Below are 26,695 nucleotides of genomic sequence, written 5' to 3' on the forward strand. Positions count from 1 at the left end.
CTCCTGAGGCCCCTCTCCTCCACCACGTCTTCCCTCCAAGACCACACCCCCACTCGCTCCTCTTCATCCCCCCCCCATCGCGCGTCCTTACAGCCTGTAACAAGTGGGAGGGCTATATTTAAAACTGATGGGGCCATGGCCCCTTCCCCCCCGTTCCGATGCCCCTGGCCGGGACTGGCAGAGAGACGGCGAAAGAGTCCACGGCAGCTTGGCTGGGTCGAGTCTGTCTTCACCTTCGCTTCTCCGGGCTAACCTAAGGACTTCCCGTGCTGTGGTCCGGCGGATAAAATACCCGGCTACTACAGGCTGCCGGGCGTCACTGCAAATCGTGGCTGCGGGGCATTGGTCCCTGCGGCGTGGGTAGGCCTCTATCTCAGCTGGACTCATTGGACAGAGCTTGTGTGGTTGGAGGGCTGGAGCCCAGAGATGTTGAGTCCGGGGGGAAGAGGGGGCCTCCGAGGGGCTGTGGCAAAGCGGGGGCGTAGCACCGATCCTGTGCACCCGGGACACCCTGCGACGGGGCACGGCGAAAAACCAGCCAGGCTGCTTCAACGCTGGCCAGATGGCCACCGTAACAATACCTCATGCTGATTTCGATCCCCCGAGATCAGGTGTTCTCAAACTGGGGGGGGGGGTCACAAGATCATTATGTGGGGGTCATGAGTACACGCATGAAACAGAGAGAAACGGCTCTAAAATCTATTATTTAAAGCTAGCCTTTTAGAAAGTCCCACACACCTTTCCGTCACCATGTAGCATATGTACATAAAAAGTATGGCAAACGTCCAACACAGCGATCATTGTTCCTAAGCAAAATACATACGGTATTATCACCACCCAGCTCTGCATTGAAAATAGTGTTAAGTAAACAAAACGTTTGTCATTTGTACAGGGGTTCGCTCTCCGAGGTGTGCTGTCTGAACGGGGTCGTCAGTACAAGAAGGTTGAGTCGCAGGTGCCGGGAGGAATCTGGAGTCAGGTTAAAAAAAAACCCAACACATTCTCCACCTGGAGTCTCCATCTTTGGGTGGCTTCTAATGTGGCCTGGAGGCCAGTTAATATGAGACAGTCCCGGGCACTAATGGGCTCTCGAACCAGGAAGAGAAAGAACCAACAGCCTGACATTAAAGCCAGGCAAATTCCCATAATTGATTCTGAGCAGCTCAGGTGAGTAAGTATTGGAACAAACTCCTAAGGGAAGGGGAGGGAAGGGAAGGTTTCACCATTTCTGGTCAGCTTCCAATCAAGATAGGAGACCTTCCTGGAAGACACCTTAACCAAACACAAGTTACAGGACTAAACACAGGAGGAAGTGGATGAAATGTAATGCCCTGGGCTACACAGGTGGACAAACCAGATGATCTACCGGTGACTTCTTGCCCTTAGAATCCATGACTCTTCCATCGGTGGAAATGTAAGATCCATGGAGCAGCTAGGACAATTCCCCGCAGAGAACGAGTCGCCCCCAAAATGCTAAAGGATGGAAGCAGTAGCCCAGAGGGAATTTCAACCGCTGAGAATCTAAACGGCAGCTAACAAATCACAAGCGCATAACAAGCGTAACCGATAAATTACAATTAATATAACTATTCATAATCATTTCTGTAGATTTTATCTAGTACTTTCCAACAGCATTTCTCAAAGTACAGTACAAAGGAGGTTAAAATAATGATCAAATAGAAATTAATTAATTATTCAATAATAGGAATAATAATAAATCACAGCAACCAGGAATTACTAGATCTGGTTGACAATCTTCCAACAGTACCCATTTTGTTGCAAGCGCAGCCATCCGTGGGAATGTCTCTATTTCAAGAACGTTTTGTTTTGAAGAGCACGTCAAAAGGCAGCAAAACAAGCTCAAAACCTTACATGTAGCGAGATTTTGGAGGGAAGTTTTGGGTTTGGTTTTTTAATTTCATTTTGAAATAAGCTTGCATTTGGAAAGCTCGTTGATAGGATTCATTTCAGGTCCATTGAAATGGCTTGTTCCCATTTTGCCCTCGTAAGAAATGTGACAAGAATTCTACAAAGAAATAGATAAATATACACCAGTAAATGACAGCAAATAAACTATCAAACAATAAATAATTGGGAAATAAACAATGCAAATAATAGAAAAACAGAAACCAATAACTGACAACTAATACATTTGTCTTTAAGCTTCCACACCTGCATGGAGCATCCACCAGTTTCCACCTCTTATTCCAGTCTTGCTCTGGTCTGCTCAAGCATCTGAGCATCATGGGGATGGATTTGGCTTTTTCCTCTATTGGTCGCCCTCTTTTTCTGTTTCCATATTAGCCCTTGCCATGGAAATCGTGTTGATGATCCTAAATATATCCATCACCTTCTTCTCCCTCCGTCTGATACTTCACATTGGTTTGCTCTGCTTACAATTTTGGATGTTGCAAGATTCTCTCTCTTTCCAATGGTCTCTAACGATCTTACAAACCAACCAATAACTAGAAAATAACCAATCCAAATCACAGACAAAAATCTACTAATAACTGACAACGAATTAATATGAATGCAATAAATAATTAGGAAATTAAGTTATAGATATATACAAGCTAATAAATCGCAGCTAATAAATGAATGATAAAACAATGAATACTTAGGAAGTAACCAATACAAGTTACAGAGAAATATGAACCAATACATAGTATTGAGTAAATATATTACAAACCATAAATAACTATGAACTAACAAATATGAATACCAGATAAATACAAAATTATAACTGACAGCTAATAAATATATTAAAAACAATAAATAGCTAGGAAATAAGAAACTCAAATGATAGATAAATAGATACCAATAAATGACAGCTAATAAGTCTGTAATAAAAAACAACTAGGAAATTATCAGTGCAAATAATAAATAAATGTAAACTAGTAATAAATATGTTACAAAACAATAAATAACAAGAAAATAACAGATTAATAGCTAGAAAGTAAGCGATGATTAACTAATAAATGACAACCAATACATATATTACAAAACAATAAATAGCTAGGAAATAAGAAAAACAAATGATGCATTTATTAGCTGTCATTTATTAGTTTATCTTTTACAAAATAAATAGCTAGGAAAGAATCAATGCAAATAATAGATAAATGTAAACTAATAAATGAGAGTTAATCAATATATTACCAAAGAATAAATAACTAGGAAATAAATAATTGTTAAATATCTAATAAATGACAACCAATTAATACATTACTAAAACTCGAATAAAAATAATCGATCACCATAAACGAATACATTACAACTAATAAAGACATTACAAAATAATACATCGCTGGGAAAGAATCAATGCAAATAATAGACAAATATAAATTAATAAATGACAACTGATGAATAAATTACAAACCAATAACTAGCTATTTACTAAGAAATGCATTTCACAGACAAAAGGACTAGATAATACTCATCAAGAGCTAGAATCCAAAACAGTGGCTTTCAATCTTTTTTTTATTTGCAGACCCCGAAATAATTTCAAAAGGAGGTGTCTTTGGGAATCTTAGACATAGTCAACGGACCGCCCCGGGTCCATAGATCACAGGTTGAAAACCACGGCTCTGTGGTAACAACAACCTTTCGCGGACCCCTCCGACACAGTCTGCAGACCCCCCCAAGGGGCCCAGGGATGCCAGGCTGAAATCATTTCCATGTTCCACACAGCTCTCATACTGTGCCGGGGGAAATGCATCATGTTCCACCGGGGATGCAGTTATTTAATTACTGATATCTCACCCACAAGCTTGATGTCTGAGCACAAAATAGGCCCGAGTGGTGGGACCCCAACAGACAGCTAAGAAAAAAATGGCAAAACCAGTGGAGAGCGTTACTAAAGACAGATCGGCTAGGAAATAGCTATCAAATAGGAAACGCACAATAGATAGCTTGTCTTTCTTTCGAAGCACTAAGAAATAAAAAGAAATAACAAAAATAGCAATAACAATAAACAGTGCTATTAACAAAATAACGGCTAAGAAATAAAAACAAATACCACAAAACAGAAAAATCAATAGATCGTTCTTATTAGGAAAGATCAGCAAAGGAATGAAGTGCTAATAAAGAATGAAGAGCTAACAAGTAAAATAAACTAACCATCACATAACAAAACCACTAGAGAGTGCTCATAAAGAAGGAACAGCTAATAAAGAAACAGAAATAACTATCAGATAACAAATGGCTTTATTAGCCATAGATGTGCTAATAAAGATAACAAGCATCAAAGAGCAAATATAGATAAACAACTAGATAACTAGAAACTAAAAAAATTGTCAAAAAAACCCCAACAAATAATAATGAATAGAAATACAAAATAACAAAAAGCGTAGAAAAGAACAAATGCAAACAATAACTAAATGTAATCTAACCCACAAGTGACAAGTGTAGAAAACAATGGCTACTGGACACATGCCCCAAAAGTAAACCAATACATTTGAAGAACAATAGCTAATACATAAATGTCACAAAAATAAACACATCATAGACTATCAGGGTTGGAAGGGACCTCAGGAGGTCATCTAGTCTAACCTACTGCTCAGAGCAGGACCAATCCCCAATTTTTGCCCCAATCCCTAAATGGCCCGCTCAGGGATTGAACTCACAAGCCTGGGTTTAGCAGGCCAATGCTCCAACCACTGAACTATCCCTCCCTCTCATTCAAGTTTTGCTTTCAATGGGAGTCACATTTTTGCATAGAATATCAGGGTTGGAAGGGACCTCAGGAGGTCATCTAGTCCAACCCCGGGCTCAAAGCAGGACCAATCCCCAATTTTTGCCCCAGATCCCTAAATGGCCCCCTCAAGGATTGAACTCACAACCCTGAGTTTAGCAGGCCAATGCTCAAACCACTGAGCTATATAATCAATAACCAAGAATATGAAATGCATAGGTCAAGCCATTGACTAAGAACTAACTTTCCCAAGAGTAAATAAATAGCCCAAATAATCGACTTTCTTCATAAAAAATGACAATCTAATAAGTAAATAACATTTTTAATCCCTAATGGCAAAATAGATAAGAACAAATAAATAAACAACAAAAAATAGCTGTCAAAGAGCAATCATAGATAAAAATAAAGTAATACATTGCTAGAAACAAAAAACTAATCAAAAATATATAAGTAGCAAGCTTATAAATACCTAAGAAGTAAAAATAGACAAACTAATAAGTAACTCGGGAGCGAATACAAATAAATATTTAGTTCTTATCTTGTAGATACAAACCAAGTATTCATCAGGAGATCTCAAAGCACATTTTATTAAATAAAATATCTTTACATATAACAACTAGACAGATAACAGCACTAAACAAATAACTAGCAAATAAACGTTGACAACGGAGACCTCCGGAGGTGGCTTGATGGGAGATGTATAAGTAATCACCATATTGTACATCAATAATCTAGAACAATCTTGTTCGTCATTAGGTGTATTATGGTAATACCAGTCACGGAAGCAGGAGCCCCTTGTGTCAGGCGTGGAGCATTTTGCATTAGGTTATTATGGTTGCACCTAAAAGCAGCAGTCAGAGACCACGGCCCCACTGCGCCAGGCGCGGTACGGTATTTATTAGGGGTATCACGTTAGCGCCTAGGAGCCCCAGTCATGGACCACAAGCCCATTGCACCAGGCGCTGCACAATATTTATTAGGGGTATTACGTTAGCGCCTAGGAGCCCCAGTCATGGCCCACAAGCCCATTGCGCCAGGCGCTGTACGGTATTTATTAGGGGTATTACGTTAGCGCCTAGGAGCCCCAGTCATGGCCCACAAGCCCATTGCGCCAGGCGCCGTATGGTATTTATTAGGGGTATTACGTTAGCGCCTAGGAGCCCCAGTCATGGACCACAAGCCCATTGCGCCAGGTGCTGTACGGTATTTATTAGGGGTATTACGTTAGCGCCTAGGAGCCCCAGTCATGGCCCACAAGCCCATTGCGCCAGGCGCTGTACACACACACCATCTCTGCCCCAGTCTGTGTGTATGACAAGAGATGCCTGATGGAGGCAGGCAGACAGAGGACCACAAGAAAACCATGGTCAATGGCAAGCTGTACACATCAGCAGCCGCACCGTTGTCGGCATCACGCGTGGGTGAGTTTTGAAGAGGGGTTTGAACACAACGCTGTATTGATTATTTTGACAGTTTTTAAGCTGACAGCTGGAGCCCGGCCACCCAGGGCCAACAGCCGGAGCCAGGAGTGGCGGAAGTGCCCTAAAAGTGGTCGGGGGGGGGGGCGCAGGCACCCAACCCCTGGCCCCGCCCCCACCCCACCCCTCCGAGACCTGACCTCACACTGCCTCTTCCCGCTGGCCCCCTGCTTTTCCGGCACCCCTGGCCGGAGCCCCGCCCGTTCTCCTGATGATCTGAATTTTTGGTGATCTGATCCGGGCCCGGTCCCAGTTTGATCGGGCAATCGGGGTTCCACTGTACAAGGTTTTAGTTGGTTCACAACATGTAAAAACTAAAGATTCCCTGTGAAAACGCAAACTCCGTGGCCAATGGGTTTCTCGGATCCCGGCTGATGCTTCATGGAGGCTGCTGCGGGGTGTTCACAGCGGTCGTGCAGCCCTCGAGGGCCTGGCTCCCGGTCCCAGGTGCCTGGAGGGGTGGGAAATCCTGTTGCAAGGCCCTGCCTGATCTCACCTCCGAAGCATCCCAGCCTTGCAGGAGCTTCCTGCCAGGGGGCTGACTTGCCCGGCCTGCTCAGGGCGCCGTCAGAGGGATAATTACAGGGAAGATCGGTGCCTGCAGGGCTCGGTGCCCGGCAAACACTGCTGGGGGGTGCTGTAACGGGGGCAGACTGGTGCACGCCGGACCGCAAGCAGGGCGTGCCCTGAGACATGAGGGGTGATGATGTTTGCACGACCAGGCTCAGGGAGTTATGCCAAGATAAGCATTTGCCTTGACGGAAGGTGGACGGGTTTAAAGCGGTGTGAGCCGCACGGCCCCTTGCTGGCCGTCAATAGAACCCAGGAGTCCTGGCTCCCAGCCCCACCTCACTCTAACCCACCAGCCCCCACTCCCTTCCCAGAGCTGGGGAGAGAACCCAGGAGTCCTGGCTCCCAGCCCCCGCCCCCCCGCTCTAACCACTAGACCCCACTCCCCTCCCAGAGCTGGGGAGAGAACCCAGGCCTCCTGGCTCCCAGCCCCCCCCTGCTCTAACCACTAGACCCCACTCCCCTCCCAGAGCTGGGGAGAGAACCCAGGAGTCCTGGCTCCCAGCGCCCGCTGCTCTAACCACTAGACCCCACTCCCCTCCTAGAGCTGTGGAGAGAACCCAGGAGTCCTGGCTCCCAACTCTAACCACTGGCTACCGCAGCTTGACACCAGCAAGCCTATTTCCACCTTACTGCAATGAACTTGCTGCTGGGGTCAGGGTAAGAGGTGGTGTGTGTCAGCCAGAAAGAAAAGCAATAATCACGAACAATAACAATGACCCATGAGGTATATTGAAATGGACAGCCCCATTTCTTCCCCAGTGACTCACCCCCTCCAAGCCATGCAGCCCTGGCTGACTCATCACACAGAGCCTTTAAATTCCCATGGGGATGAGTATGACAGATCACCATCTCGTTCATTGTAGGACTGCCTGGAGACCACTGTGATGGGCGCCACACAGACCCTCTGACTGACGGTGCTACTGAGGTTCCAGCTGCAGGGTGTGAAGGGGAGATGGGACTATCCCCAGCTCTGGGAGGGGAGTGGGGGCTGGGAGCCGGGACTCCTGGGTCCTCTCCCTAGCTCTGGGAGGGGAGTGGGGGCCGGGAGCCGGGACTCCTGGGTCCTCTCCCCAGCTCTGGGAGGGGAGTGGGGGGCTGGGAGCCGGGACTCCTGGGTCCTCTCCCTAGCTCTGGGAGGGGAGTGGGCTGGGGTCTGGTGGGTTAGAGCAGGGGGGGTAGAGCCAGGATGCCTGGGTTCTCTCCCCAGCTCTGGGAGGAGAGTGGGGTCTAGTGGGTTAGAGCATGAGGGGGACTGGGAGCCAGGACTCCTGGGTTCTCTCCCCAGCTCTGGGAGCGGAGTGGGGTGGGGTCTAGTGGTTAGAGCAGGGGGGCTGGGAGCCAGGACTCCTGGGTTCTCTCTCCAGCTCTGGGAGGGGAGTGGGGTCTAGTGGGTTAGAGCGTGGGGGCTGGGAGCCAGGACTCCTGGGTTCTCTCTCCAGCTCTGGGAGGGGAGTGGGGTCTAGTGGGTTAGAGCGGGGGGGCTGGGAGCCAGGACTCCTGGGTTCTCTCTCCAGCTCTGGAAGGGGAGTGGGGTCTGGTGTGTTAGAGCAGGGCGGGGGACTGTGAGTCAGGACTCCTGGGTTCCATCCCCGGCCAAGAGAGGGAGGGAGATCTGGTGGCTTAGCGCTCCGGTCCGGGTGCTGGGTACCAAGGTTAATTCTCTCTGTTCCCGACCATTGCAGTGTGGGTCCTGAGCCACAAGGGGTCAGCCACGGCCCAGCAATGGGAGCAAGTGGCTACTGGTGAGCTGAACAGGAGGGGCTCCTCCAGGTGTCCTCCAGGGCCCCTGCCCTTGTGAGCTGGGCTGCGTGCCAGCCCCCTGGCACTGGTAGGGGAAGGGGCTGGGAAAGAATCCATCCCTTAGTGAGACAGCCGGGGGTTGGCTCCCTGGTGGTGAGATGCAGCCGCCTCTGGGGCAGAGTGTCCCGGGGTCCCCGGGCGATGCTCTGGAACTGCTCCCCATGAAGCCAGGCAGGACTCGGGGGAAGTCTCCTCTCGGGAAGCAGCCTGTCTGCGGGACACACAGCTCCCCCGGCTCCACCTTCCTGGGTCTGACCTCGGAGCATTCAGCCTCCTCTGCCCCTCCGGGCGCTTCCCCCAGCGAGTCCGCCCAGGCGAGGCCCTGGGGAAGCCAGAGGGTCTGCCCCCCAACTTCGCAGTCAGACGGGACTCTCAGCCAGCCAGGAAAACAGAGGTTTATTAGACGACAGGAACATGGTCTAACACAGAGCTTGTAGGTGCAGAGAACAGGACCCCTCAGCCGGATCCATTTTGGGGGGGCAGTGAGCCAGACAACCACGTCTGCACTTCACTCCACGTCCCCAGCCAGCCCCCAACTGAAACTCCCTCCAGCCCCCCGCTCCTCTGGGCTTTGTCCCTTTCCCGGGCCAGGAGGGCACCTGATTCCTTTGTTCTCCAACCCTTTAGCTCTCACCTTGCAAGGGGGAAGGGCCCAGGCCATCAGTTGCCAGGAAACAGGGTGTCGGCCATTCTCTGTGTCCAGACCCCTGCACACACCTGCCCTCTAGGGCTCTGCAATGATCACGCACTCTTATCCCGCCACCTAGAGACTTAAGAACTGCATAAGGGAAACTGAGGCACCCCCACACTATTCAGAGGAAACATTAAGAACAGTCCCGCTTCGTCACATCTCTCCCCCCTTCGAGACCGAACTGAGCAGGGTCCCACTTTTGCCAGTGACCTGGGGAAGTTCGAAGCCACCAACGTTCCCATGAATGCCCCAGCATCTATCCGGTTCCTAGGTGGGAGTTACACCAGGCCCTTCCAGTTTCACACCCTCCCTTAGGTCGGGGGTGGTCGATAGCACTTGCAGGCCACATGTGGGAAGGTTTACGCGGCCCGTGCCCTTTAGCCACCCCAAAACCCCAGGGGGTCAAACTGGGATCGGGTCTTCTCCCAGCGCTCCAGTCTGGAGGGCTGCAATTCGGGCTCTCTTGGCTAAGAGCCCCCATCTTGACCTGGGCCACATACTGTTCACTGACAGAACCAGCATGGAGACATCCCTTTCTCAACAACCTTGTCTCCCAACAAGCTGGCCAAACACAGCCACTTGGTTAGAGGACTGTTCAACTTTCTTAACAGCTTTCACTCCGTCTGAGACCTTCTCAAAGCTCTCCACGCTGGATCCTTCAACAGGAAAGTCAGTGGATCCATTCACAACAGAAAATTTCTGGCTGTTAGGTACTGAAACTTTCTTGATTAAATCACTTGCACACCCTTCAGTGGCAGTAAACTGCTTGCAAAGACTCCCTGAGGATTCCTTTCCCCAGGGTGTAACAATTCACCCCTCACAGAAATTCTGCCCTTACCCTCTTTACCGAGGGCTTGCTCTAGAGGAACACTTTCCTGAGCAACAACAGACTCTTTCTGGGTCTCCCTTACATCCAGAATTACCTCTGGCCCATCCGGTGGATTCCTACACAATCCCCTTTCAGGCAAACTTACAGACTCCCTAGATAAAAGGTCAGAAGCCTTCTCCTTCCCTTTGCCACACACAAGTTCAGGAATCTTTTCCTTCTTGCTACAGGTTTCCACACCCTCAGTAGGTAACACAATCACACACCTTCACGCTCTCCTTGTGCCCTGGCTAGGATCTCACCCTGATTAGACAGAGTTGCTGCACCCTTTCCCAGCCACACACTAGCAACGGGCAAAATACAAGCACCAGAATTGTCTGGTCTCTGGGATTTTACATAGACACTAACTGGATGTGACCTAGTTACAGGGCCATTCTCCAGAGCAGACACAAACCTAGGACCCTTCCCTTCCTGGGCTTTAGCTGGATCCAGAACCAGCTCTGAGACAACGGCACGACCCTCAACCAGCACAGGCTGAAAGGCCCCTTCTGTCTGCTCCACGGACAAAGAAGAGCCGGACACACTTTCTCCTTTCCCAGACACACAGCTTGGGATCTCATTCCCCTTGTCTCAGCACACAAGGCTGGTCACAGACAACTGCTTGGAGATCAGGGTAGCTCCCTCCATTGGCAAGTCAATACCCCTGACAGACACAGACACGTTTCCTTCCCTGTCCCAATTCTCCACCCAGCTAACAGGCAAGGTCCAGGGACACTCATCTGCCACTCTCCTCGCCTTCCCACCCTGCTGACTAGACACAGCCATCAGCTCACAAGGCTGCCTGGGCTTATCCAGACTTTCCTTACCAAGCACCTTGCCACTCCCCACAGATCCCCTGCCCTGCCTGTGTCTCCCCCCACTCAGCTGGGGTCTCAGCTCCCCCCTTGCTCAGCGCTGCCCTTGCTGTCCCGGTGGGGTAGGCAGTGAGCTTGCTGCTTTCCTCACTGCATCAGAGCCAGCCTGAGCCCCCTCTCTGGTGTGCAAGGGGGCGGGGAGCCCCAGGGGTCTGGTTACAGGCAGGCAGGTACCCTGAGCCTAGCAGCTCCTCCCTGCTGCCAGCCAGGTCATCTGCATTTTCACTGACCATTTCCCTCTCCACCGATTGGTTCCCTGGATTCAAATTCAAACCCTTGGCCGTTTCAGGAGCAGGGCCTGGATCCTGTCCCAAAGAGACACAGTCATCCCACAACAGGGTCTCGCAGCTGGTGTCCTGGGGAACCCCAACGACCAGCCAGCCCCACCCCTCCTGGGTCTGCACAGGGATCTGGGCCATAGGCAGGGCGAGGGGCTTCGTCCCTGGGACCCTCACCCAGCTCACCCAGCCCCTCAGCCTCTGAGGCTGCACCACCCGGGGCCTGACAACAGTTCTCTCTGTCCCAGGATCTCGCCACCCCAGGAATGTCTCCCCATTGACCATCACCTCCCGCTCCCACTGGGGTCCGAGGGGCCTGGCCCCAGGAAACTCCACACAGACATATAGGTTGGGGTCAGGAGTGGGAGCCTGTTCACCTCCCCACCCATCTGGCTGACAGAGTCTATGGCCTTGGGACCCAGCAAGGGAGCTAGACACCGGGGCTTTTCCGCAGGGTCCCCTTGGTTCAAATCGCCAGCCAGCTCAAAGGCAGTGAGGTGGGCATCCACACCCCCCCCTCCTTAACCAGGGGCAGCGATTTAGTCTCGAGGTTCCCTGCGGACTGGCACCCTGGGGTCTATCCCCACTCACCCCTGGGAGGTCCCCTAGGCCTCTCCACCCCACCACCGCCAGTTCATGCTGCTGCTGCTTCTGCAGCTCTTTCTTGGGCTCTCGCTGGCTCACAGTCCTCTTGCTCTCTCGGACTCAGCTCCAATCCCATCGGTCTCCGATCCCCTGATGGGGAACCCGATCGTGAAGACCCTCATCTGGTCGGGGACAGGAGTCTTGGCAATGCCTGGCTCCCACTCCAGCTGCTCCCAGATCCTGCTATAGCCCCCTTTGGGGTCAGGAATCTGCTCCTTAGAGCCGTCATCCTCCTCCAGCTGCACGATGAACTGTGCTTTGATGAACTTTCCAATGCTCAACCTCTCTTTCTGCACAGGATTACAATGTCCTTCTGAAGGAGATGGTGACAGGCCATTGCTCCGCTCTTCCCAAGTTGTTGTGGACTCACAGGCCTGTGTGCTCTCAGCTCCCCATGGTTTCCAGGGAGAACCCCGAGTGTGCCAGCCCTTCTTGAGGTCACCCCCTCTTTACCAGGGTCGAGCTGCAGACTCCTCTGCCCCTGAGACCGCTCGCTGCAATCCCCAGGGGAACCCTGTTACTGCAAAAGTCCTTCTCTCTCCCAGGGCCAAGCCGCAGGCTCCTCCGCCCCTGAGACTGCTCCTCGCGGTCCCCAGGGGGACCCCATTACTGCACAGTCCTTCTCGCTGGTCACACACTCCCAGGGGTTAACCTCCCCCCAAAACCGCTCCTCTCTGAGCCTTCAGCACACCTGGTCCTCGTCAATCCCCCTTTGTTTTACTGCTCCCCAGTCGCTTACTGCAGGAAGCACCATCCGCAGGGTGCAGTACATCCCACCGCTGCCACCAGTTGTCACGGCGTCCCTGGGCGATGCTCTGGAACTGCTCCCCACGAAGCCAGTCAGGACTCTGGGGAAGTCTCCCCTCTGGGAGCAGCCTGTCTGCAGGACACACAGCTCACACAGCTTCCACCTTCCTGGGTCTGACCTCGGAGCATTCAGCCTCCTCTGCCCCTCCGGGCGCTTCCCACAGCAAGTCCGCCCTGGCGGGGTCCTGGGGAAGCCAGAGGGTCCTGCCCCCCAACTCCGCAGTCGGACGGGACTCTCAGCCAGCCAGGAAAACAGAGGTTTATTAGACAACAGGAACATGGTCTAACACAGAGCTTGTAGGTGCAGAGAACAGGACCCCTCAGCTGGGTCCATTTTGGGGGGGCAGTGAGCCAGACAACCCCGTCTGCCCTTCACTCCATGTCTCCAGCCAGACCCAAACTGAAACTCCCTCCAGCCCCACCTCCTCTGGGCTTTGTCCCTTTCCCGGGCCAGGAGGTCACCAGATTCCTTTGTTCTCCAACCCTTTATCTCTCACCTTGTGGGGGGGAAGGGCCAGGCCATCAGTGGCCAGGAAACAGGGTGTCAGCCATTCTCTGTGTCCAGACCCCTGCACACACCTGCCCTCTAGGGCTCTGCAATGATCATACACACTTATCTCACCACCTAGATACTTAAGAACTGCATAGGGGAAACTGAGGCACCCCCACACTATTCAGAGGAAACATTAAGAACAGTCCCCCTTCATCACACAGAGCAACTGGGGAACAGCCACACATAACACCGCATGGGGAGGGCTCCTCTGGCGCCAAGAGGCAGCCGCCTCTGCATTCCAATCTGAATTCTAGCTAGGACTCCTGGGTTCACACCAAGAAGAAAAGGAGGACTTGTGGCACCTTAGAGACAAACCAATTTATTTGAGCATGAGCTTTCGTGAGCTACAGCTCACTTCATCGGATGCATACCGTGGAAACTGCCTAACCCTAACCTTAAATGGCTTCTTTCTCGCACAATTAGGGCTATCAAAATGCATTTATGGAGTTATACGTGTGTTTGTCCAAACCTGCGAGCCTGCCCAGGGCACAGCCATAAAAACCTCAGTAATAAAACAATCAGCCACCATAAATAAGTGGAAGCATCGTAGAGACAAATTGTGTCTCTTTCCCTTTGTCTGAGGCGTTAATGAGGTTACCGGGTGGGGAGGGGGGAGCTGGGAGGCAGGGACTCTTGGATTCTAGTCAGCTGCCACATTTCACCATTAAAGTTTGCATCCTTGGGTCCCAGCTCCCTCTGCTCTAACCACTAGACCCCACTCCCGTCCCAGAGCTAGGGATAGAACCCAGGAGTCCTGGCTCCCAGCCCCCCACTAGACCCTAGAGCCCTGCACAGGAGTATCGTTCTAATCTCGCTCCCTCCCGCCCCGCCTTGTTTCCTGCATTTTTCTCTTGCTCCCGCTCGCACAAACCTTAGAGCCCGCAAATCCCGCAAGAGGGACAGATTCCCCCACGCGACTAACAAAAGAAGGTCGGCTCATGTCTGATAGATAGACACGGAATTCAGCCACGGGGGTTCCCACCAAAAGACTAAAACGGCTCTTGCTTAAGCCGTGGTAAAAAAAAAAACCCAACCAACCAGACTTCAACTCCTGCTCTAAAAAGCGACAAATCGCTTTCTAGCCCGAGCTTCGATTTAAGTAGTCGCAAAACCAGCGAGGAGTCCTTGCTGATACAAAAAGAAAAGGAGTACTTGTGGCACCTTAGAGACTAACCAATTTATTTGAGCATGAGCTTTCGTGAGCTACAGCTCACTTCATCAGTGAGCTGTAGCTCACGAAAGCTCATGCTCAAATAAATTGGTTAGTCTCTAAGGTGCCACAAGTACTCCTTTTCTTTTTGCGAATACAGACTAACACGGCTGTTCCTCTGAAACTTGCTGATACAGGCTCACAGGGCTGCCCCTCTGAAACCTTTACATCTTAAACCTTGTGTTTACAAAAGGCAAACATGCTTCACGTCGCTCAAATTCCCTTTGTGATGCCGTCTGCCCACCCAATCCCGCCCGCAGCCACGAAGGCTTTACCCGCTCCCACTGTTTATTGCAGCAGGAGCCAGGGGACCCCAGTCCCACCGCAGGGCCTCAGCTAGACCCCACCCCCCCATCCCTGCCCAGAGCCAGGGCTTTTCCTGACGCCCCGTGTCTGAAGTAGAAGCCTGCCGGGCCTGCCCGTGTGGTTTTAAACGCTACGCTCCCTTGCAAACATAAAAGAAATTAAAAGCCACAGAATCGAGTCGCTTCTCCAACAATTCCCAATACGGTTGGACCAAGCTGAGCTGGAAGTGTGACTGTTTTGGTTTGAAGTGTGTCGCTGACACCCGACAGGTGTTGCAGAGATGGGCGCGCATCCGGCCACCGCCACATCCCAGGAGAGGAGGGCGGCGCTGGCCACATGGGTAAACTAAGGCACTGAGAGAAGGCTGCCTTGCCATGGGCAGTGGTAAGAGAATGATAGGGTGTGGACTGGAGTGCAGGAGTCTGGTCTCCCAGACCCATCTGTATTAACTACTGTATTCCTATCCCTGCCCTGCCTGGGAAAGAACCCAGGAGTCCTGGCTCCCAGCCCCACAGCTCTAGCCCACTAGCCCCCACTCCCCTCCCAGAGTCAGGGACAGAACCCAGGAGTCCTGGCTCCCAGCCCCACAGCTCTAGCCCACTAGCCCCCACTGCCCCCGCAGAGCCAGGGACAGAACCCAGCCCCCCTGCTCTAACCACTAGACCCCCCACTCCCCTCAGAGAGCTGGGCATAAATCCTTACAGCCAGTGGATCTAAAGTCCAAATCAAGGCGATTACAATAATTACTTTTAAAAATAGGCTCTAAATTAATAGAGCAGTTAGATTAATATATGAAGTGCCCAGATGTTCGTAGAAGAGATAATTAGGTTATCTTAGATTATGGAGTAACAGATTAAATTGGATTGGATTGGAACAGGGATATTTTAGATTAGAGGAGATGAGATTAAATTGGTGTCTTTCAGAATAGATAAAATTAGATCATGGAGGTAGAAATTAGATCAGGGAAGACAGAATTGAGGAGAGTTTAGTTTAAGAGCGAAGTAGCAAGTGGAAGATTATTTTAGTTAGAAATTAGATTCAACTCAATTAAAAGAGAAGTAGATGGACAATTTGGGTAGCAAATCTAACAGGACAGAAGCTGGGTGACTGAAGCACTGAAATAGTTGGAGAGAGAGATATTAGATTAGTCGATAGTCAGATGAGTTTCAGATTTGATTTTCAGAGGTTTACATCAGATTTTCTGAAACTCACCTTAAGAATACATTAAGAAAGCATCATATTTGATTAGATTTTCAGAATGTCAGATTAGATTAGACTTGGTGAGATTAGATTAGGAAAGGCTCATATTAGAAGAGATTAGGTTATCAGGGGAGTCATATTGTATTGGATTAGATTAGATTAGATTAGATTAGATTAGATTAGATTAGGAGAGGCTCAAATTAGAATAGATTAGGTATCCGGGGGTATTATTAGATTAGATTAGATAAAATTAGATGAGATTAGGAGAGAGGTTTTGGATTAGAAAGTTAGGAGGGACAAGACTAGGAAATATCAGATTTAGGAGAGAAAGGTCAGTTTATCAGAGTGACGGGCACAGAGATTAGGGCAGGCAGATTAAATTAGATTATATTAGGAGATTGGCAGGCAGATGGGAGGTGGTGGGTCACGAGCAGCTGTTCTCACTGGGGAGAACTTGAGTTACCCTCCTCAAGCAGCCAGGGCATCTCACAGAAGCAGGCACATAGACCAGCGTGGGCGGGAGGAGGAACTGGGCTAACTGCCAGGGTGGCATGCCTGGCGTGGGTGGGCGTGTGGGTGGAGTAAACAGTAAGAGCTGGGACCGGTCTAGGCACTGCCCGAGCAGTGAGAAAACTGAGCCTTGAAGATCGAATGGGACCGTACCATTTCCAACCCACTCGCCTCTGCTCCCATGGCAGTTGGAGGTCTCCTGGGAAGAGCAAGAGAGGTTTCAGAATGAAAGGGTTTTGTCCGGGGTAGCAATCCATCTCCGGGCACTGGAGGTGGTACCACAATACAGAGAGTAAGACACGAAGGCCCGAGCTGCCGAAATTTAACTCAAAATGTGTTCCTCCCAAGTGCATTTTGGCCGTTTGAGTTAAATAATAGTAATCACCATAATTATAGGTCAATACCAGCTCATTAATAATACCGGAAACGTCTCTAGCATGGGTTATCTTCAGAGTTTTACAAACCAGGTCACAAGCAATGAACCGGAGATCTTAGCTTCAAAACCGCCAGGGAGAAAGTTACAGAATCTGGTGAAAAATAATAAAATGCAGAGACTGGGGGGTTTTCACCCTGGCTCAGACCCACAGGCCCATCTAGCCTAGTCTCCCGGCGGCTTTAGGGGCTTGGCCGGCAAGGCCGGAGTCTGACCCCCGTGAGCCCAGTGTAAATCCGGAGCTACCAAAGGAGTTAGAAATTGGGGGATAGTGGGGTTTCATGGGAGCAATGATAGGTGATCGATAGGAGACAGATGGGTGGTCACCTACCACCCAGACACCGATTACTATACTAACCCGATTACTGTAATAAAATCCCAGCACTGAACATTCACGGGTGTCCATCAGGGGCCCCAGTCTTGGGCAGGGTCTGCGCAGTGCCCAGCAGAATGGGAGGGGAGTGGGGTCTAGTGGGTTAGAGCAGGGGGGGCTGGGAGCCAGGACTCCTGGGGTTTATCCCCATTTCTGCAAGGGGAGTGCAGTCTAATGGTTAGGGCGGGGGGGGGGGCTGGGAGCCAGGGCTCCTGGTTTCTATCCCGGCTGTGGGAGGGGAGTGGGGTCTAGTGGGTTAGAGCAGGTGGGGCTGAGATCCCAGACACCTGGGTTCCATCCCCATCTCTGAGAGGGGAGTGCAGTCTAATGGTTAGGGTGGGGGGGCTGGGAGCCAGGACTCCTGGTTTCTATCCCGGCTGTGGGAGGGGAGTGTGGCTAGTGGGTTACAGCAGCGTGGGGGTGGTGCTAGGAGCCAGGACTCCTGGGTTCCACCACACACAAGTTGGAGCAAAGCTTAGGATCCTCACCTAGAACGAGTTGGGCCACTTTTTTCCCCGCCCTGCTCGCCTGGGTATATAGGAGTCCCGAGCCCCAGAGGGCACCCGGCAGCTGTTCGTTGGCTGCCTCGCAGGAGAGGCTGTGCTTGTACCCTTCAGGAGTGGTATGGGGGAGGGGCGAGGAGCTGCCCAGAAGGGATGGGTGATGGGCTGGGGGGGGCTGCGGCTCCTCGTCCTGGCCGGGCTGGCAGGGACGGCTGCCAGCACGTTGGATTTCTACTGGAAAGGCTGCAACGAGATGGAATCGCTCTCCAGAGGTGAGAGCCAGGACTCGGGGAAGGGAAGGCAGGAGAGTGGGGTCTAGTGGGTTAGAGCGTGGGGGTTGGGAGCCAGGACTCCTGGGTTCTCACCCTGGCTCTGGCAGGGGAGTGGGGTTGAGAGGTCAGAGCAGGGGGCTTGAGAGCCAGGACTCCTGGGTTCTATTCCCAGCCCTGACAGTGACTCAACATCATCTGCCCTTGCGTGTGGGTGTATGCCTGTCACCTCTCCTCCTCGGGGCCTGGGCGTCAGCTCCACGCAGGGAGAAGGCGCTTGTAGGGCTGGGAAAGCCAAGGGGCCCCGAATGGGGTCAGTCACAGAGGCCAGCCTGAACCCCCTCCCCCCCCACCCCCTTGGCCTTACAATCTGCCTCCCCCCTCCTCCTCATCAGAGGCCTGAGGACAGGGGAGTGGGTAGACAGGGGTTCGGCCAGTTGCAGCTGCCCTGGGACCCCTGGCCTGTCAAATTTGCTCCAGGGGAAGTTCAGACCACAGAGATGGGGGCCCGGAAACCTCCAGTTCAACTTAGATTCACATTGGGAAATCCTGGACCTGTCCCCATGAGAGCATCTGTAGATGAAACTAATGGATCCATCTAGCCTTGTATCCTGCCACCCCCTGGATAAGCCCCATGGGCCCATCTAGTCCAGTATCCTGTCTGCAGCTCCTGTCACCCCTGCTGGAAAGTGCTACGGTCCCTGCAGGAGGCAGCTGTGGGTCCCCCCCCGCCCCATGGGGGAGTTTGCCTCACACCCATATTAGCCGGCGGTGGTTATGTCATGCCCAGCCTTAAGAAGGCAGGTGTTCTTTCAGCTCTCAATGGCTTCTGATCAGAGAGCCAGTATGATTTAGGCCACTCTGTGCCTCAGTTTCCCCCCTCCCTCCCCCGCCATTTGTCTCTCTTTGTTATTCAGACCGGAAATTCTTTGGGCCGGGGACTGCCTCTCTCTCTCTCTGTGTCTGGGTGGTGGCCGGGACAAGGGGAGCCCTGATCTTGGTCACAGGGTCTGTACAGTGCTGGGCACAATAGAGGCTCTGATCTCAGTCAGCGGGCTGTGCAGTGATCTCCGTCGTGGGGGGTCTGTGCAGCGCCTGGCACAACGGGGCCCTGATCTATCTGCTGCCGTGAAAACTGATTTATTGTACCACCCTCCGCGGGAGATGAGTGCTGATTTCACATGTGGCACGAGGTAGGTCCTGGGTAGCTAAAAACACAGTGCCAAGCGATGTGAATGTGGGTGGGACTGACCAATGGCAATAAAGCCTAATGTAGAATTCAGTTAACCTGCAGATCGCCCTGCTGCAGGACGCGACGGGGTCACGAGTTTTCCCAGGATTTCAAGCCAAAGTGCGGAATATCTGGAGGAAGGAGAGAAATTCCCTACACGCTTAGAGACAGTGTTTCTCAAACTGGGGGTCCTGTCCCAAAAGGGGGTCGCAAGGCTACTGTGGGGGGGGTTGCAAGATCACCAAAATTGTAGCCGGTTTCCATACGTCCAGGTTTTCACGGACATGAACTCCTTTTTCGGTCCTTGCTCGTCCTTTTCCCTCGCCTTCAGAGCTGGGTGGCCGGAGAGTGGCAGCTGCTGGCCGGGAGCCCAGCTCTGAAGGGTGGCCTGGTATAGTTACCTAGCTCTGCAGGGATCTGCACCAGATACCGTGAAAACTATGTCCAGTACCAAAAGTCGGGGGTGGGGGGGGACCATCACAACCTGATATATTTTCAAAGGGGGGTCCAGGAATAAAAGTTTGAGAACCCCTGGCCGAGGACCACACATATAGATTGCGCTACAAACTTCATGCCTCAGAGGAGAAGCCAGTGTCAAACTCAGGAAGGCTGGGGAGAAATTTTGCCCGTGATCTGATCCCAGTTGACAGGGAGGGGGCAAGGACGCTGGGCTCGGTGGGCCCACGGGTCTGATCTCTTACCTTCTCTCTGATCTCTTTCAGTTCCCAGCACCCACATGATCCGGTCCAATAGAGGTGAGTTTCTGGTCCCTCCCTCCCCATTAGTAACACACAGCTGGGGTTACCCAGACAACTGGCTCCCAGCAGCCAATTGGATCGGGGCTCTGTCTGGTTCTGCTGTGGGAGACGGATCCAGCCAGGGCCCAACGTGGGGCTGGTTCAAGATCTGCCTAGGGCAGGGGTGTGGGGATGAGCCCCAGATGTACCCAGCTGTTTTCTGCTAGCTCCAGCAATCCCCCCCAGCCTGTCTGAGCATCCCCCGCCTCCTTCTCCCCAGTATGTGGCCGCCCCAGAGCTCAGTACCGGAGCGTGGGGGGTGAGGATTCGATGGAGGGCGAATGGCCCTGGCAGGCAAGTCTGCTCTGGTACAACAAACACCTGTGTGGGGGATCCCTCATCTCCAACCAGTGGGTGGTGACGGCAGCTCATTGCTTCCAACGGTGAGTGTCAACGTCCCTTGATCCCGACCCGCAGCCCCCCTGCTGTCCCAGTCCTGGGCTCCTCTGACCCCCAGCGCTGCCGGTGCCCCCCAATCCCAGCCCGCAGCCCCCCCACCCAACCCCCTTTTCTGACTCCTCTCTCCATTCTCAGGAGTATGGACACCTCCAACTACGCGGTGCTGCTGGGAGTCAACAAGTTGGCCAACAGTCAACCTCACAAGCTGTCCTTGGGCGTGAGACGCATCATCCGCCACCCGATATACTCAGGGGAATCCTCCAGCGGTGACATAGCCTTGGTGGAGCTGGAGAGACCCATCCAATTCACCAATTATATCCTCCCCATCTGCCTCCCAACGGCCTCTGTTCAGTTCCCAGCAGGCATGAAATGCTGGGTGACTGGCTGGGGCAACATCCAGGAAGGTGGTAGGTGTCTTTGGAGCTATCTTTGGGATCATGGCACTGGGGCAGAGAGACTAGGGAAGCGGTGGGCTCGAGGGGCAGGTGGGAGTCAGCAGTTGGGGTGAAGGATGCAGAGGAAGGGATGGTTATTTAGTAGGTTCAGGATTTGAGATTTCTTTTCCCGAGACGATTCATGATGGGAAATGGTCTACGAAGAAGAACTTTGTGGGGGGATTCGAAAAGGGGGAAACCGGGGAACCGGTAAACAAAATCGGATCCCGAGAAACAAAACACAGAAACCGATGAATGCAATTGATAAAGAAAACCTAACAACGCAACCCAATAAATGACCAACCTAAAAACAAAACCCAATAAATGATGAAAGGAGCACAATTGATAAACCAAACGCAATAAATGATAAACAGAACATGATAAATGAAACTGATAAACAAACCTGAGAAATGATAAAAGGAATACAACAAATAAAACCAATAAACAAAACATGATCAGTGGTAAAAAAAAAACATGACAAAGGAAACCCAACAAACACTACCTGATCAGTAAAACACCATCAACAATCAATGAAACATAAGAAACAAAACATGATAAAAATGGAAGGTGATAGAAGGAAACCCAATAAGCAAAATCCAATCAACGATAAGTGGCATGCGATAAATGAAAAACAAACAACAATAAGTGAAATACAATAAACAGTAAATGAAATAAGATAAACAAACCACAATACGCTACAAAGGAAACGAGATAAATGACAAATGAAATAAAATAAATGAAACACAATGAAGAAAGAAATGAAAATGCAAGCCCAATAAATGAAACCTGATCAAGAAAACACCAAACCCAATAAACGGTACCCAATAAATGAAACAGGAAAACTGGTAACGGAAAAACAGAACCCGATAAAAAAGATCTGATAACTAGCCTTGGTAGAATTTGATTTTTATTTTTTTATCATTTCAACCAGATACCGATATTTATTTTTAAGCTTTTTTTTCTTACTTTTATCCATGCAAATTTTCACAGTTGCCCAAAATTATGAGTTTTAAGCATCTTTTTATTTTTATCAATTAAAATGTTCAATTGTGGGGAATTATGGGGGGCCATCCGAAAACAGGCTGCGTCAGACAGTAATTATTGAATGACTGCAGACACTGATTTCAAAGAGTGAAAGCTTTATAACTGCTAACACAAATTGTCGAAATCACGTCAAAATATACAAAGGATATATGTAAATTTCTGTTACCATCGATGGAAATATTTTCTCGTCCGTTTGTGTGTGTGTTCGGTGAGACTGATGTCTACCAACATTTACTGATAAAAATCTAATCCTTCCAAGTCTACTGACAACAGAAACATGAAACCTGATATACAAGATTCGATAAATGTAACATGAAACCCAGAAACAATGCCGATAATAGAAAAGTGAAACCCAGTAAACAATACCCAATAATGGCAACATGAAACCTGATGAATAATACCCGATAATAGAAACCGATAAACAATACCCAATAACGGAAATGTGAAACCCAATGAATAATACCCGATAAATGCAACATGAAACCCGATAAATGATATCGATAATGGAAACAAAAAACCCAATGAACAATATCCAATAATAGCAACATGAAACCTGATGAATAATACCCAATAATGGAAACCAATAAACAGTATCCAATAGTGGAAATATGAAACCCAATGAGCAATAGCCAATAAATGCAACATGAAACCCGATAACCAATACCAATCATGGAAACCAATAAACAATAACTGATAACAGAAATACGAAACCTGACAAATAATACCCGATCATGGCAACATAAAACCCGATAAACAATACCCAATAAATAATACATGAAACAACCCAAAGCCCGAGAAACAAAATCCCTTAAATGAAATGTGAGACATGAAACCCAAACCCCAGTAAAGCACTCAACAAGCAAAACACAAAAACAGATCAATGAAACCAGAAACCCAGCAAATGAAACCCACTACCTGAGAAAGGAAAACTGATAAGCCAAACTGCAAACCTAATCAATGAAACCCAAACAAAGAAACGATAGTCAATCAACAAAACCCAACAACCAATGAAAAGCAAACCTCCCAAAACAGAGCCTGATCATTTGAAACTGACCTCCCTCCCCACCAAAAAAAAGGTTAAACAAATCTTGGGTGATAAAAACTTATGTTTTTGTTGTTAAACAACAATTCAGACAATGAATGTCCACCGTTGAGTCCAGAGAGATTCCCCTTGACTGAACAAGGCCCATCACCGGTACACAGATGTTCCCACGGGGACTGTGTAATAGCACCCGACATGGACGACTGCTCTGGATGAGAGGGGAGATGCTCTGATCTCCCCCCATCCTCCACTCCCTTTAGAATCGATGGCTCTGCTTCAGAGCCATCTGGGCCCCTCACCATTGTCTCTGGCTCTCCTTCCCAGAGGACCTGCCAGCTCCACAGACCCTCCAGAAGCTTCAAGTGCCCATTATAGACCAGGAGACCTGCAGGGATCTCTACAACACGGTGGTGGGCGAGAACTTCCCGCCCAAGTCCATCCAGAACGACATGATGTGTGCCGGGTATGCTGAGGGCATGAAGGATACATGCAAGGTGAGTGCCTCCTGGCCAGGGAAGGCGGAGTCCTGACACCCTCCCTGGTTCAGACCCATGAACCCATCTAGCCTGGTATCCCGCCCCCTCCCTGCTGGTCCATGGGCCCATCTAGCCCAGTATCCTGCCTCTCACCCTGGGTCAGACCCATGGGCCCATCTAGCCTGGTATCCTGCCCCTTCTCTGCTACCCTGGACCAGCCTGTCTAGCCGGGTGTTCCATTTAGCCTGATTCACTCCAGCATGAGCCAGGGCTGCTCACACGCACACAAGGCCCCGATCCCCAGCGCCGCTCTCCGCTCTCCTTCCGACACCCCCGTCTCTGCCCCCACAGGGGGACTCCGGCGGCCCGCTGGTCTGCAAGGTGTCCAAGGAGTGGCTGTTGGCCGGGATCATCAGCTGGGGCGAAGGCTGTGCCATCAAGAACCGCCCTGGGGTCTACATCCGCCTCACCTCCTACGAGGCCTGGATCCACAGACACATCCCCGATATCGAGTTTGTGCCAGACGAGAAGGGGAGGAACATGCTTGGCAACGCTGCGACTGTCTGGGCCGCAAGGACAGGCATGACCACCTGGCTGCTGCTGCTCATGGGGCGGCTCCTCATGGAGGTCTAGAAAGGGCTACCGGGTGGGAGGGGTGGCTGGACCACCTCCCATCCTATCCCCAGGCTGGGAAGGGGGGTGGGATCTGTCGGTGCACCTGCCCTGTCGGTACAGCCCCCCCAGGGGGCACTGCCCCATGCACAGACCTCCTGGGGAGGGCATGCACCCCCGCCTCGCTCGCTCACACCCGCGGGGGGACAGGGCAGTGTGAGCAAACTCAGCATCTGTCTGTCTGTCCTTCTGCAGCCATCCACAGCCCAACTTTCTCATCTCTCTGATCCAAGCCCTATTTATTGATCTGTCTGTCTCCAGAGCCACTGACTTTCCGTCTGTTGGCCTCTCTACGCCCTGCTCTGTCTGCCTGCATATCCCCACACACACGCCTCCATCCATCCATCCGTCCATCCATCCCTAATCTCCATATCCCCCATCTAATCTATCTATCTGTCTGTGACGGGGTCTGCAACCACCTCTCGTGAGCGCCCCCTCTGGTTGGGTGTGTCTGCGTTCTTTCAGTTCTGGTGACCCCCTTCAGTGGTTCTCGGGTGGTTTTCTCACGGACTCAGCCCTCCGGCCGAGCCAGAACAGATCCCTTCCAGGGCATACAGTCCACCAGGGCCTACCTGTGTACCCCTCTGGTGGTGTCTCTCTAGCCCTCCCTGGGCTCAGTCTTTAAGTAGCCCTTCCTGGTATGGGGCATATCTCCAGGGCTTCCTCCGTGGAGACACTATCTTCCTGTGGCCCTCCAGCTGGGCTCAGTCCCTACTCAGTCCTAGCAGCGAGCTAGGAGCTCCTTCATTGCTCCCCTGGTCCCTGCCCCCACTTAGCCGTCAGTGGTCCTGCTGCTCTTCCAGCCAGGCATGCCGTCCTTTCTTCTCCAGCTCCAAGCAGCAGCTGACTGCTAGTGCTCCTCTATTCCGCAGCTCCTTTGATATGGCCCTGCTGGTCCCTGATTAGCCGTTCTAATAGCCCCTCTGATTGGTTTCTTCCTCACAACCATTCGAGGCCGCTTGGAGGACCTCTCCACTGCTCCTTTCCTGGGATGGGTGAGGCAGGACCCTGAAGTGTCCAACAGGGGCCTTTGGGACTAGTCCACCCCATCACACTATCTATCTATCTATCTATCTCCATGCACCCACCTCTAGCTATCAATCAATCAATCCCTATGCACCCCATGTATCTATCTATCCATCCATCCATCCCCATGCACCTCCTCTATTATCCCCATACCCCTCTCCATCCATCCATTTATCCATTCCTATACACGCCCCTCTATCTGTCTATCTATCCATACATCCCCAAAGACCCCCTTCTATCTAATCTATCTATCTATCTCCATGCACCCGCCTCTAGCTATCAATCAATCCCTATGCACCCCATGTATCTATCTATCCATCCATCCATCCCCACGCACCTCCTCTGTTATCCCCATACACCTCTCCATCCATCCATTTATCCATTCCTATACACGCCCCTCTATCTGTCTATCTATCCATACATCCCCAAAGACCCCCTTCTATCTAATCTATCTATCTATCTCCATGCACCCGCCTCTAGCTATCAATCAATCCCTATGCACCCCATGTATCTATCTATCCATCCATCCATCCCCACGCACCTCCTCTGTTATCCCCATACACCTCTCCATCCATTCATTTATCCATTCCTATACACGCCCCTCTATCTGTCTGTCTATCTATCCATACATCCCCAAAGACCCCCTTCTATCTATCTATCTATCTATCTATCTCCCCTACCAAGACAGAGATCTGACAATATAAACCCAGTGTAGATGAGATTCCATATTTTTATTTTTTGGAAGGGCTTGGTAGTTTTTCATTCCCCCCTCAGAACGTTTCAATAGCAATGACTGAAAAAACCTGCCCTGGAGAATTTAAAATCAGTGGCTGATTCACACTCGGCTGATTCACTGATTCACACTCGGCTAAGATAAAAACCAGTCAGCCTACCGAGACTCGGCCTAGGAAACTAGAATTGGATACGCTTTTTAATCCCCAGGAGAGTTGTGTTGGGGGAGAAATGAGATCCGCTCCAATTAGATGGAAACATTTCTTTGATGGAATATTTTGTGGTTGGGAAATGCTGATTCATTGACATCAAAATGAGGACAGGTCAATTTCAAGGAAATTTCATTTCAAAATTGTATTTCACTTTCAAATGGATTTGATTTTCTCTTCTGTTGTAAATAATAAAGAATAGGCGAGAAAATAAAATTAAAAAATATAAAAGTGGAAATAATATACAGTAAAATACAGTCGAAGATCAAGAGATGACAAGACAAGAAAAGACAAAGAAACGTTTTGATTTTTCATTTTTGAAAGGACTTTTTATTTTGAAATTGATTTGATTTTCCATTCTATTATAAATACTACTTGAATTGAATAGACGCTAATGTAAAATAAAATACAAGATCAAGAAATGAAAAGTCAAACCCCATTTGAAACATGTCTATCAGGTTAAAATGTTCCAGTTTTTAATTTCAAAGTGATTTGAAATACATGAATATAGTCATCTATAAAATAAAATTCAAAATATAGAAATGAACTAGGAAATTCAACACAAGATCAAGAA

General features: G+C 50.3%; 1 protein-coding gene and 1 pseudogene across 1 annotated transcript; one reads left to right on the forward strand and one right to left on the reverse strand.

Moving 5' to 3' along the window:
- LOC125639102 (serine protease 27-like) overlaps nucleotides 1-20,028 on the reverse strand; it is a 28,169-nt pseudogene extending 8,141 nt beyond the window's left edge.
- A 278-nt stretch (nucleotides 20,029-20,306) lies between these two features.
- LOC125637835 (serine protease 27-like) lies at nucleotides 20,307-24,115 on the forward strand. The gene is made up of 4 exons (XM_048852872.2): nucleotides 20,307-20,470; nucleotides 20,622-20,893; nucleotides 23,331-23,500; nucleotides 23,834-24,115. Exons 1-4 carry the CDS (start codon nucleotides 20,358-20,360, stop codon nucleotides 24,113-24,115), a joined length of 837 nt encoding a protein of 278 aa, XP_048708829.1. The 5' UTR covers nucleotides 20,307-20,357.
- Nucleotides 24,116-26,695: the final 2,580 nt, after the last annotated feature.

Source organism: Caretta caretta, chromosome 6 (assembly GCF_965140235.1).
Source record: "Caretta caretta isolate rCarCar2 chromosome 6, rCarCar1.hap1, whole genome shotgun sequence".
In the NCBI taxonomy this organism is placed as follows: domain Eukaryota; kingdom Metazoa; phylum Chordata; order Testudines; family Cheloniidae; genus Caretta; species Caretta caretta.

Excerpts from the sequence above, each read along its gene's own strand:
- LOC125637835 (XM_048852872.2), top strand. The coding sequence starts at position 20,358 with ATGGAGGGCGAATGGCCCTGGCAGGCAAGTCTGCTCTGGTACAACAAA. Across the intron at positions 20,471-20,621 it reads GCAGCTCATTGCTTCCAACG|GAGTATGGACACCTCCAACT; the intron begins GTGAGTGTCAAC and ends CTCCATTCTCAG. Across the intron at positions 20,894-23,330 it reads GGGCAACATCCAGGAAGGTG|AGGACCTGCCAGCTCCACAG; the intron begins GTAGGTGTCTTT and ends TCTCCTTCCCAG.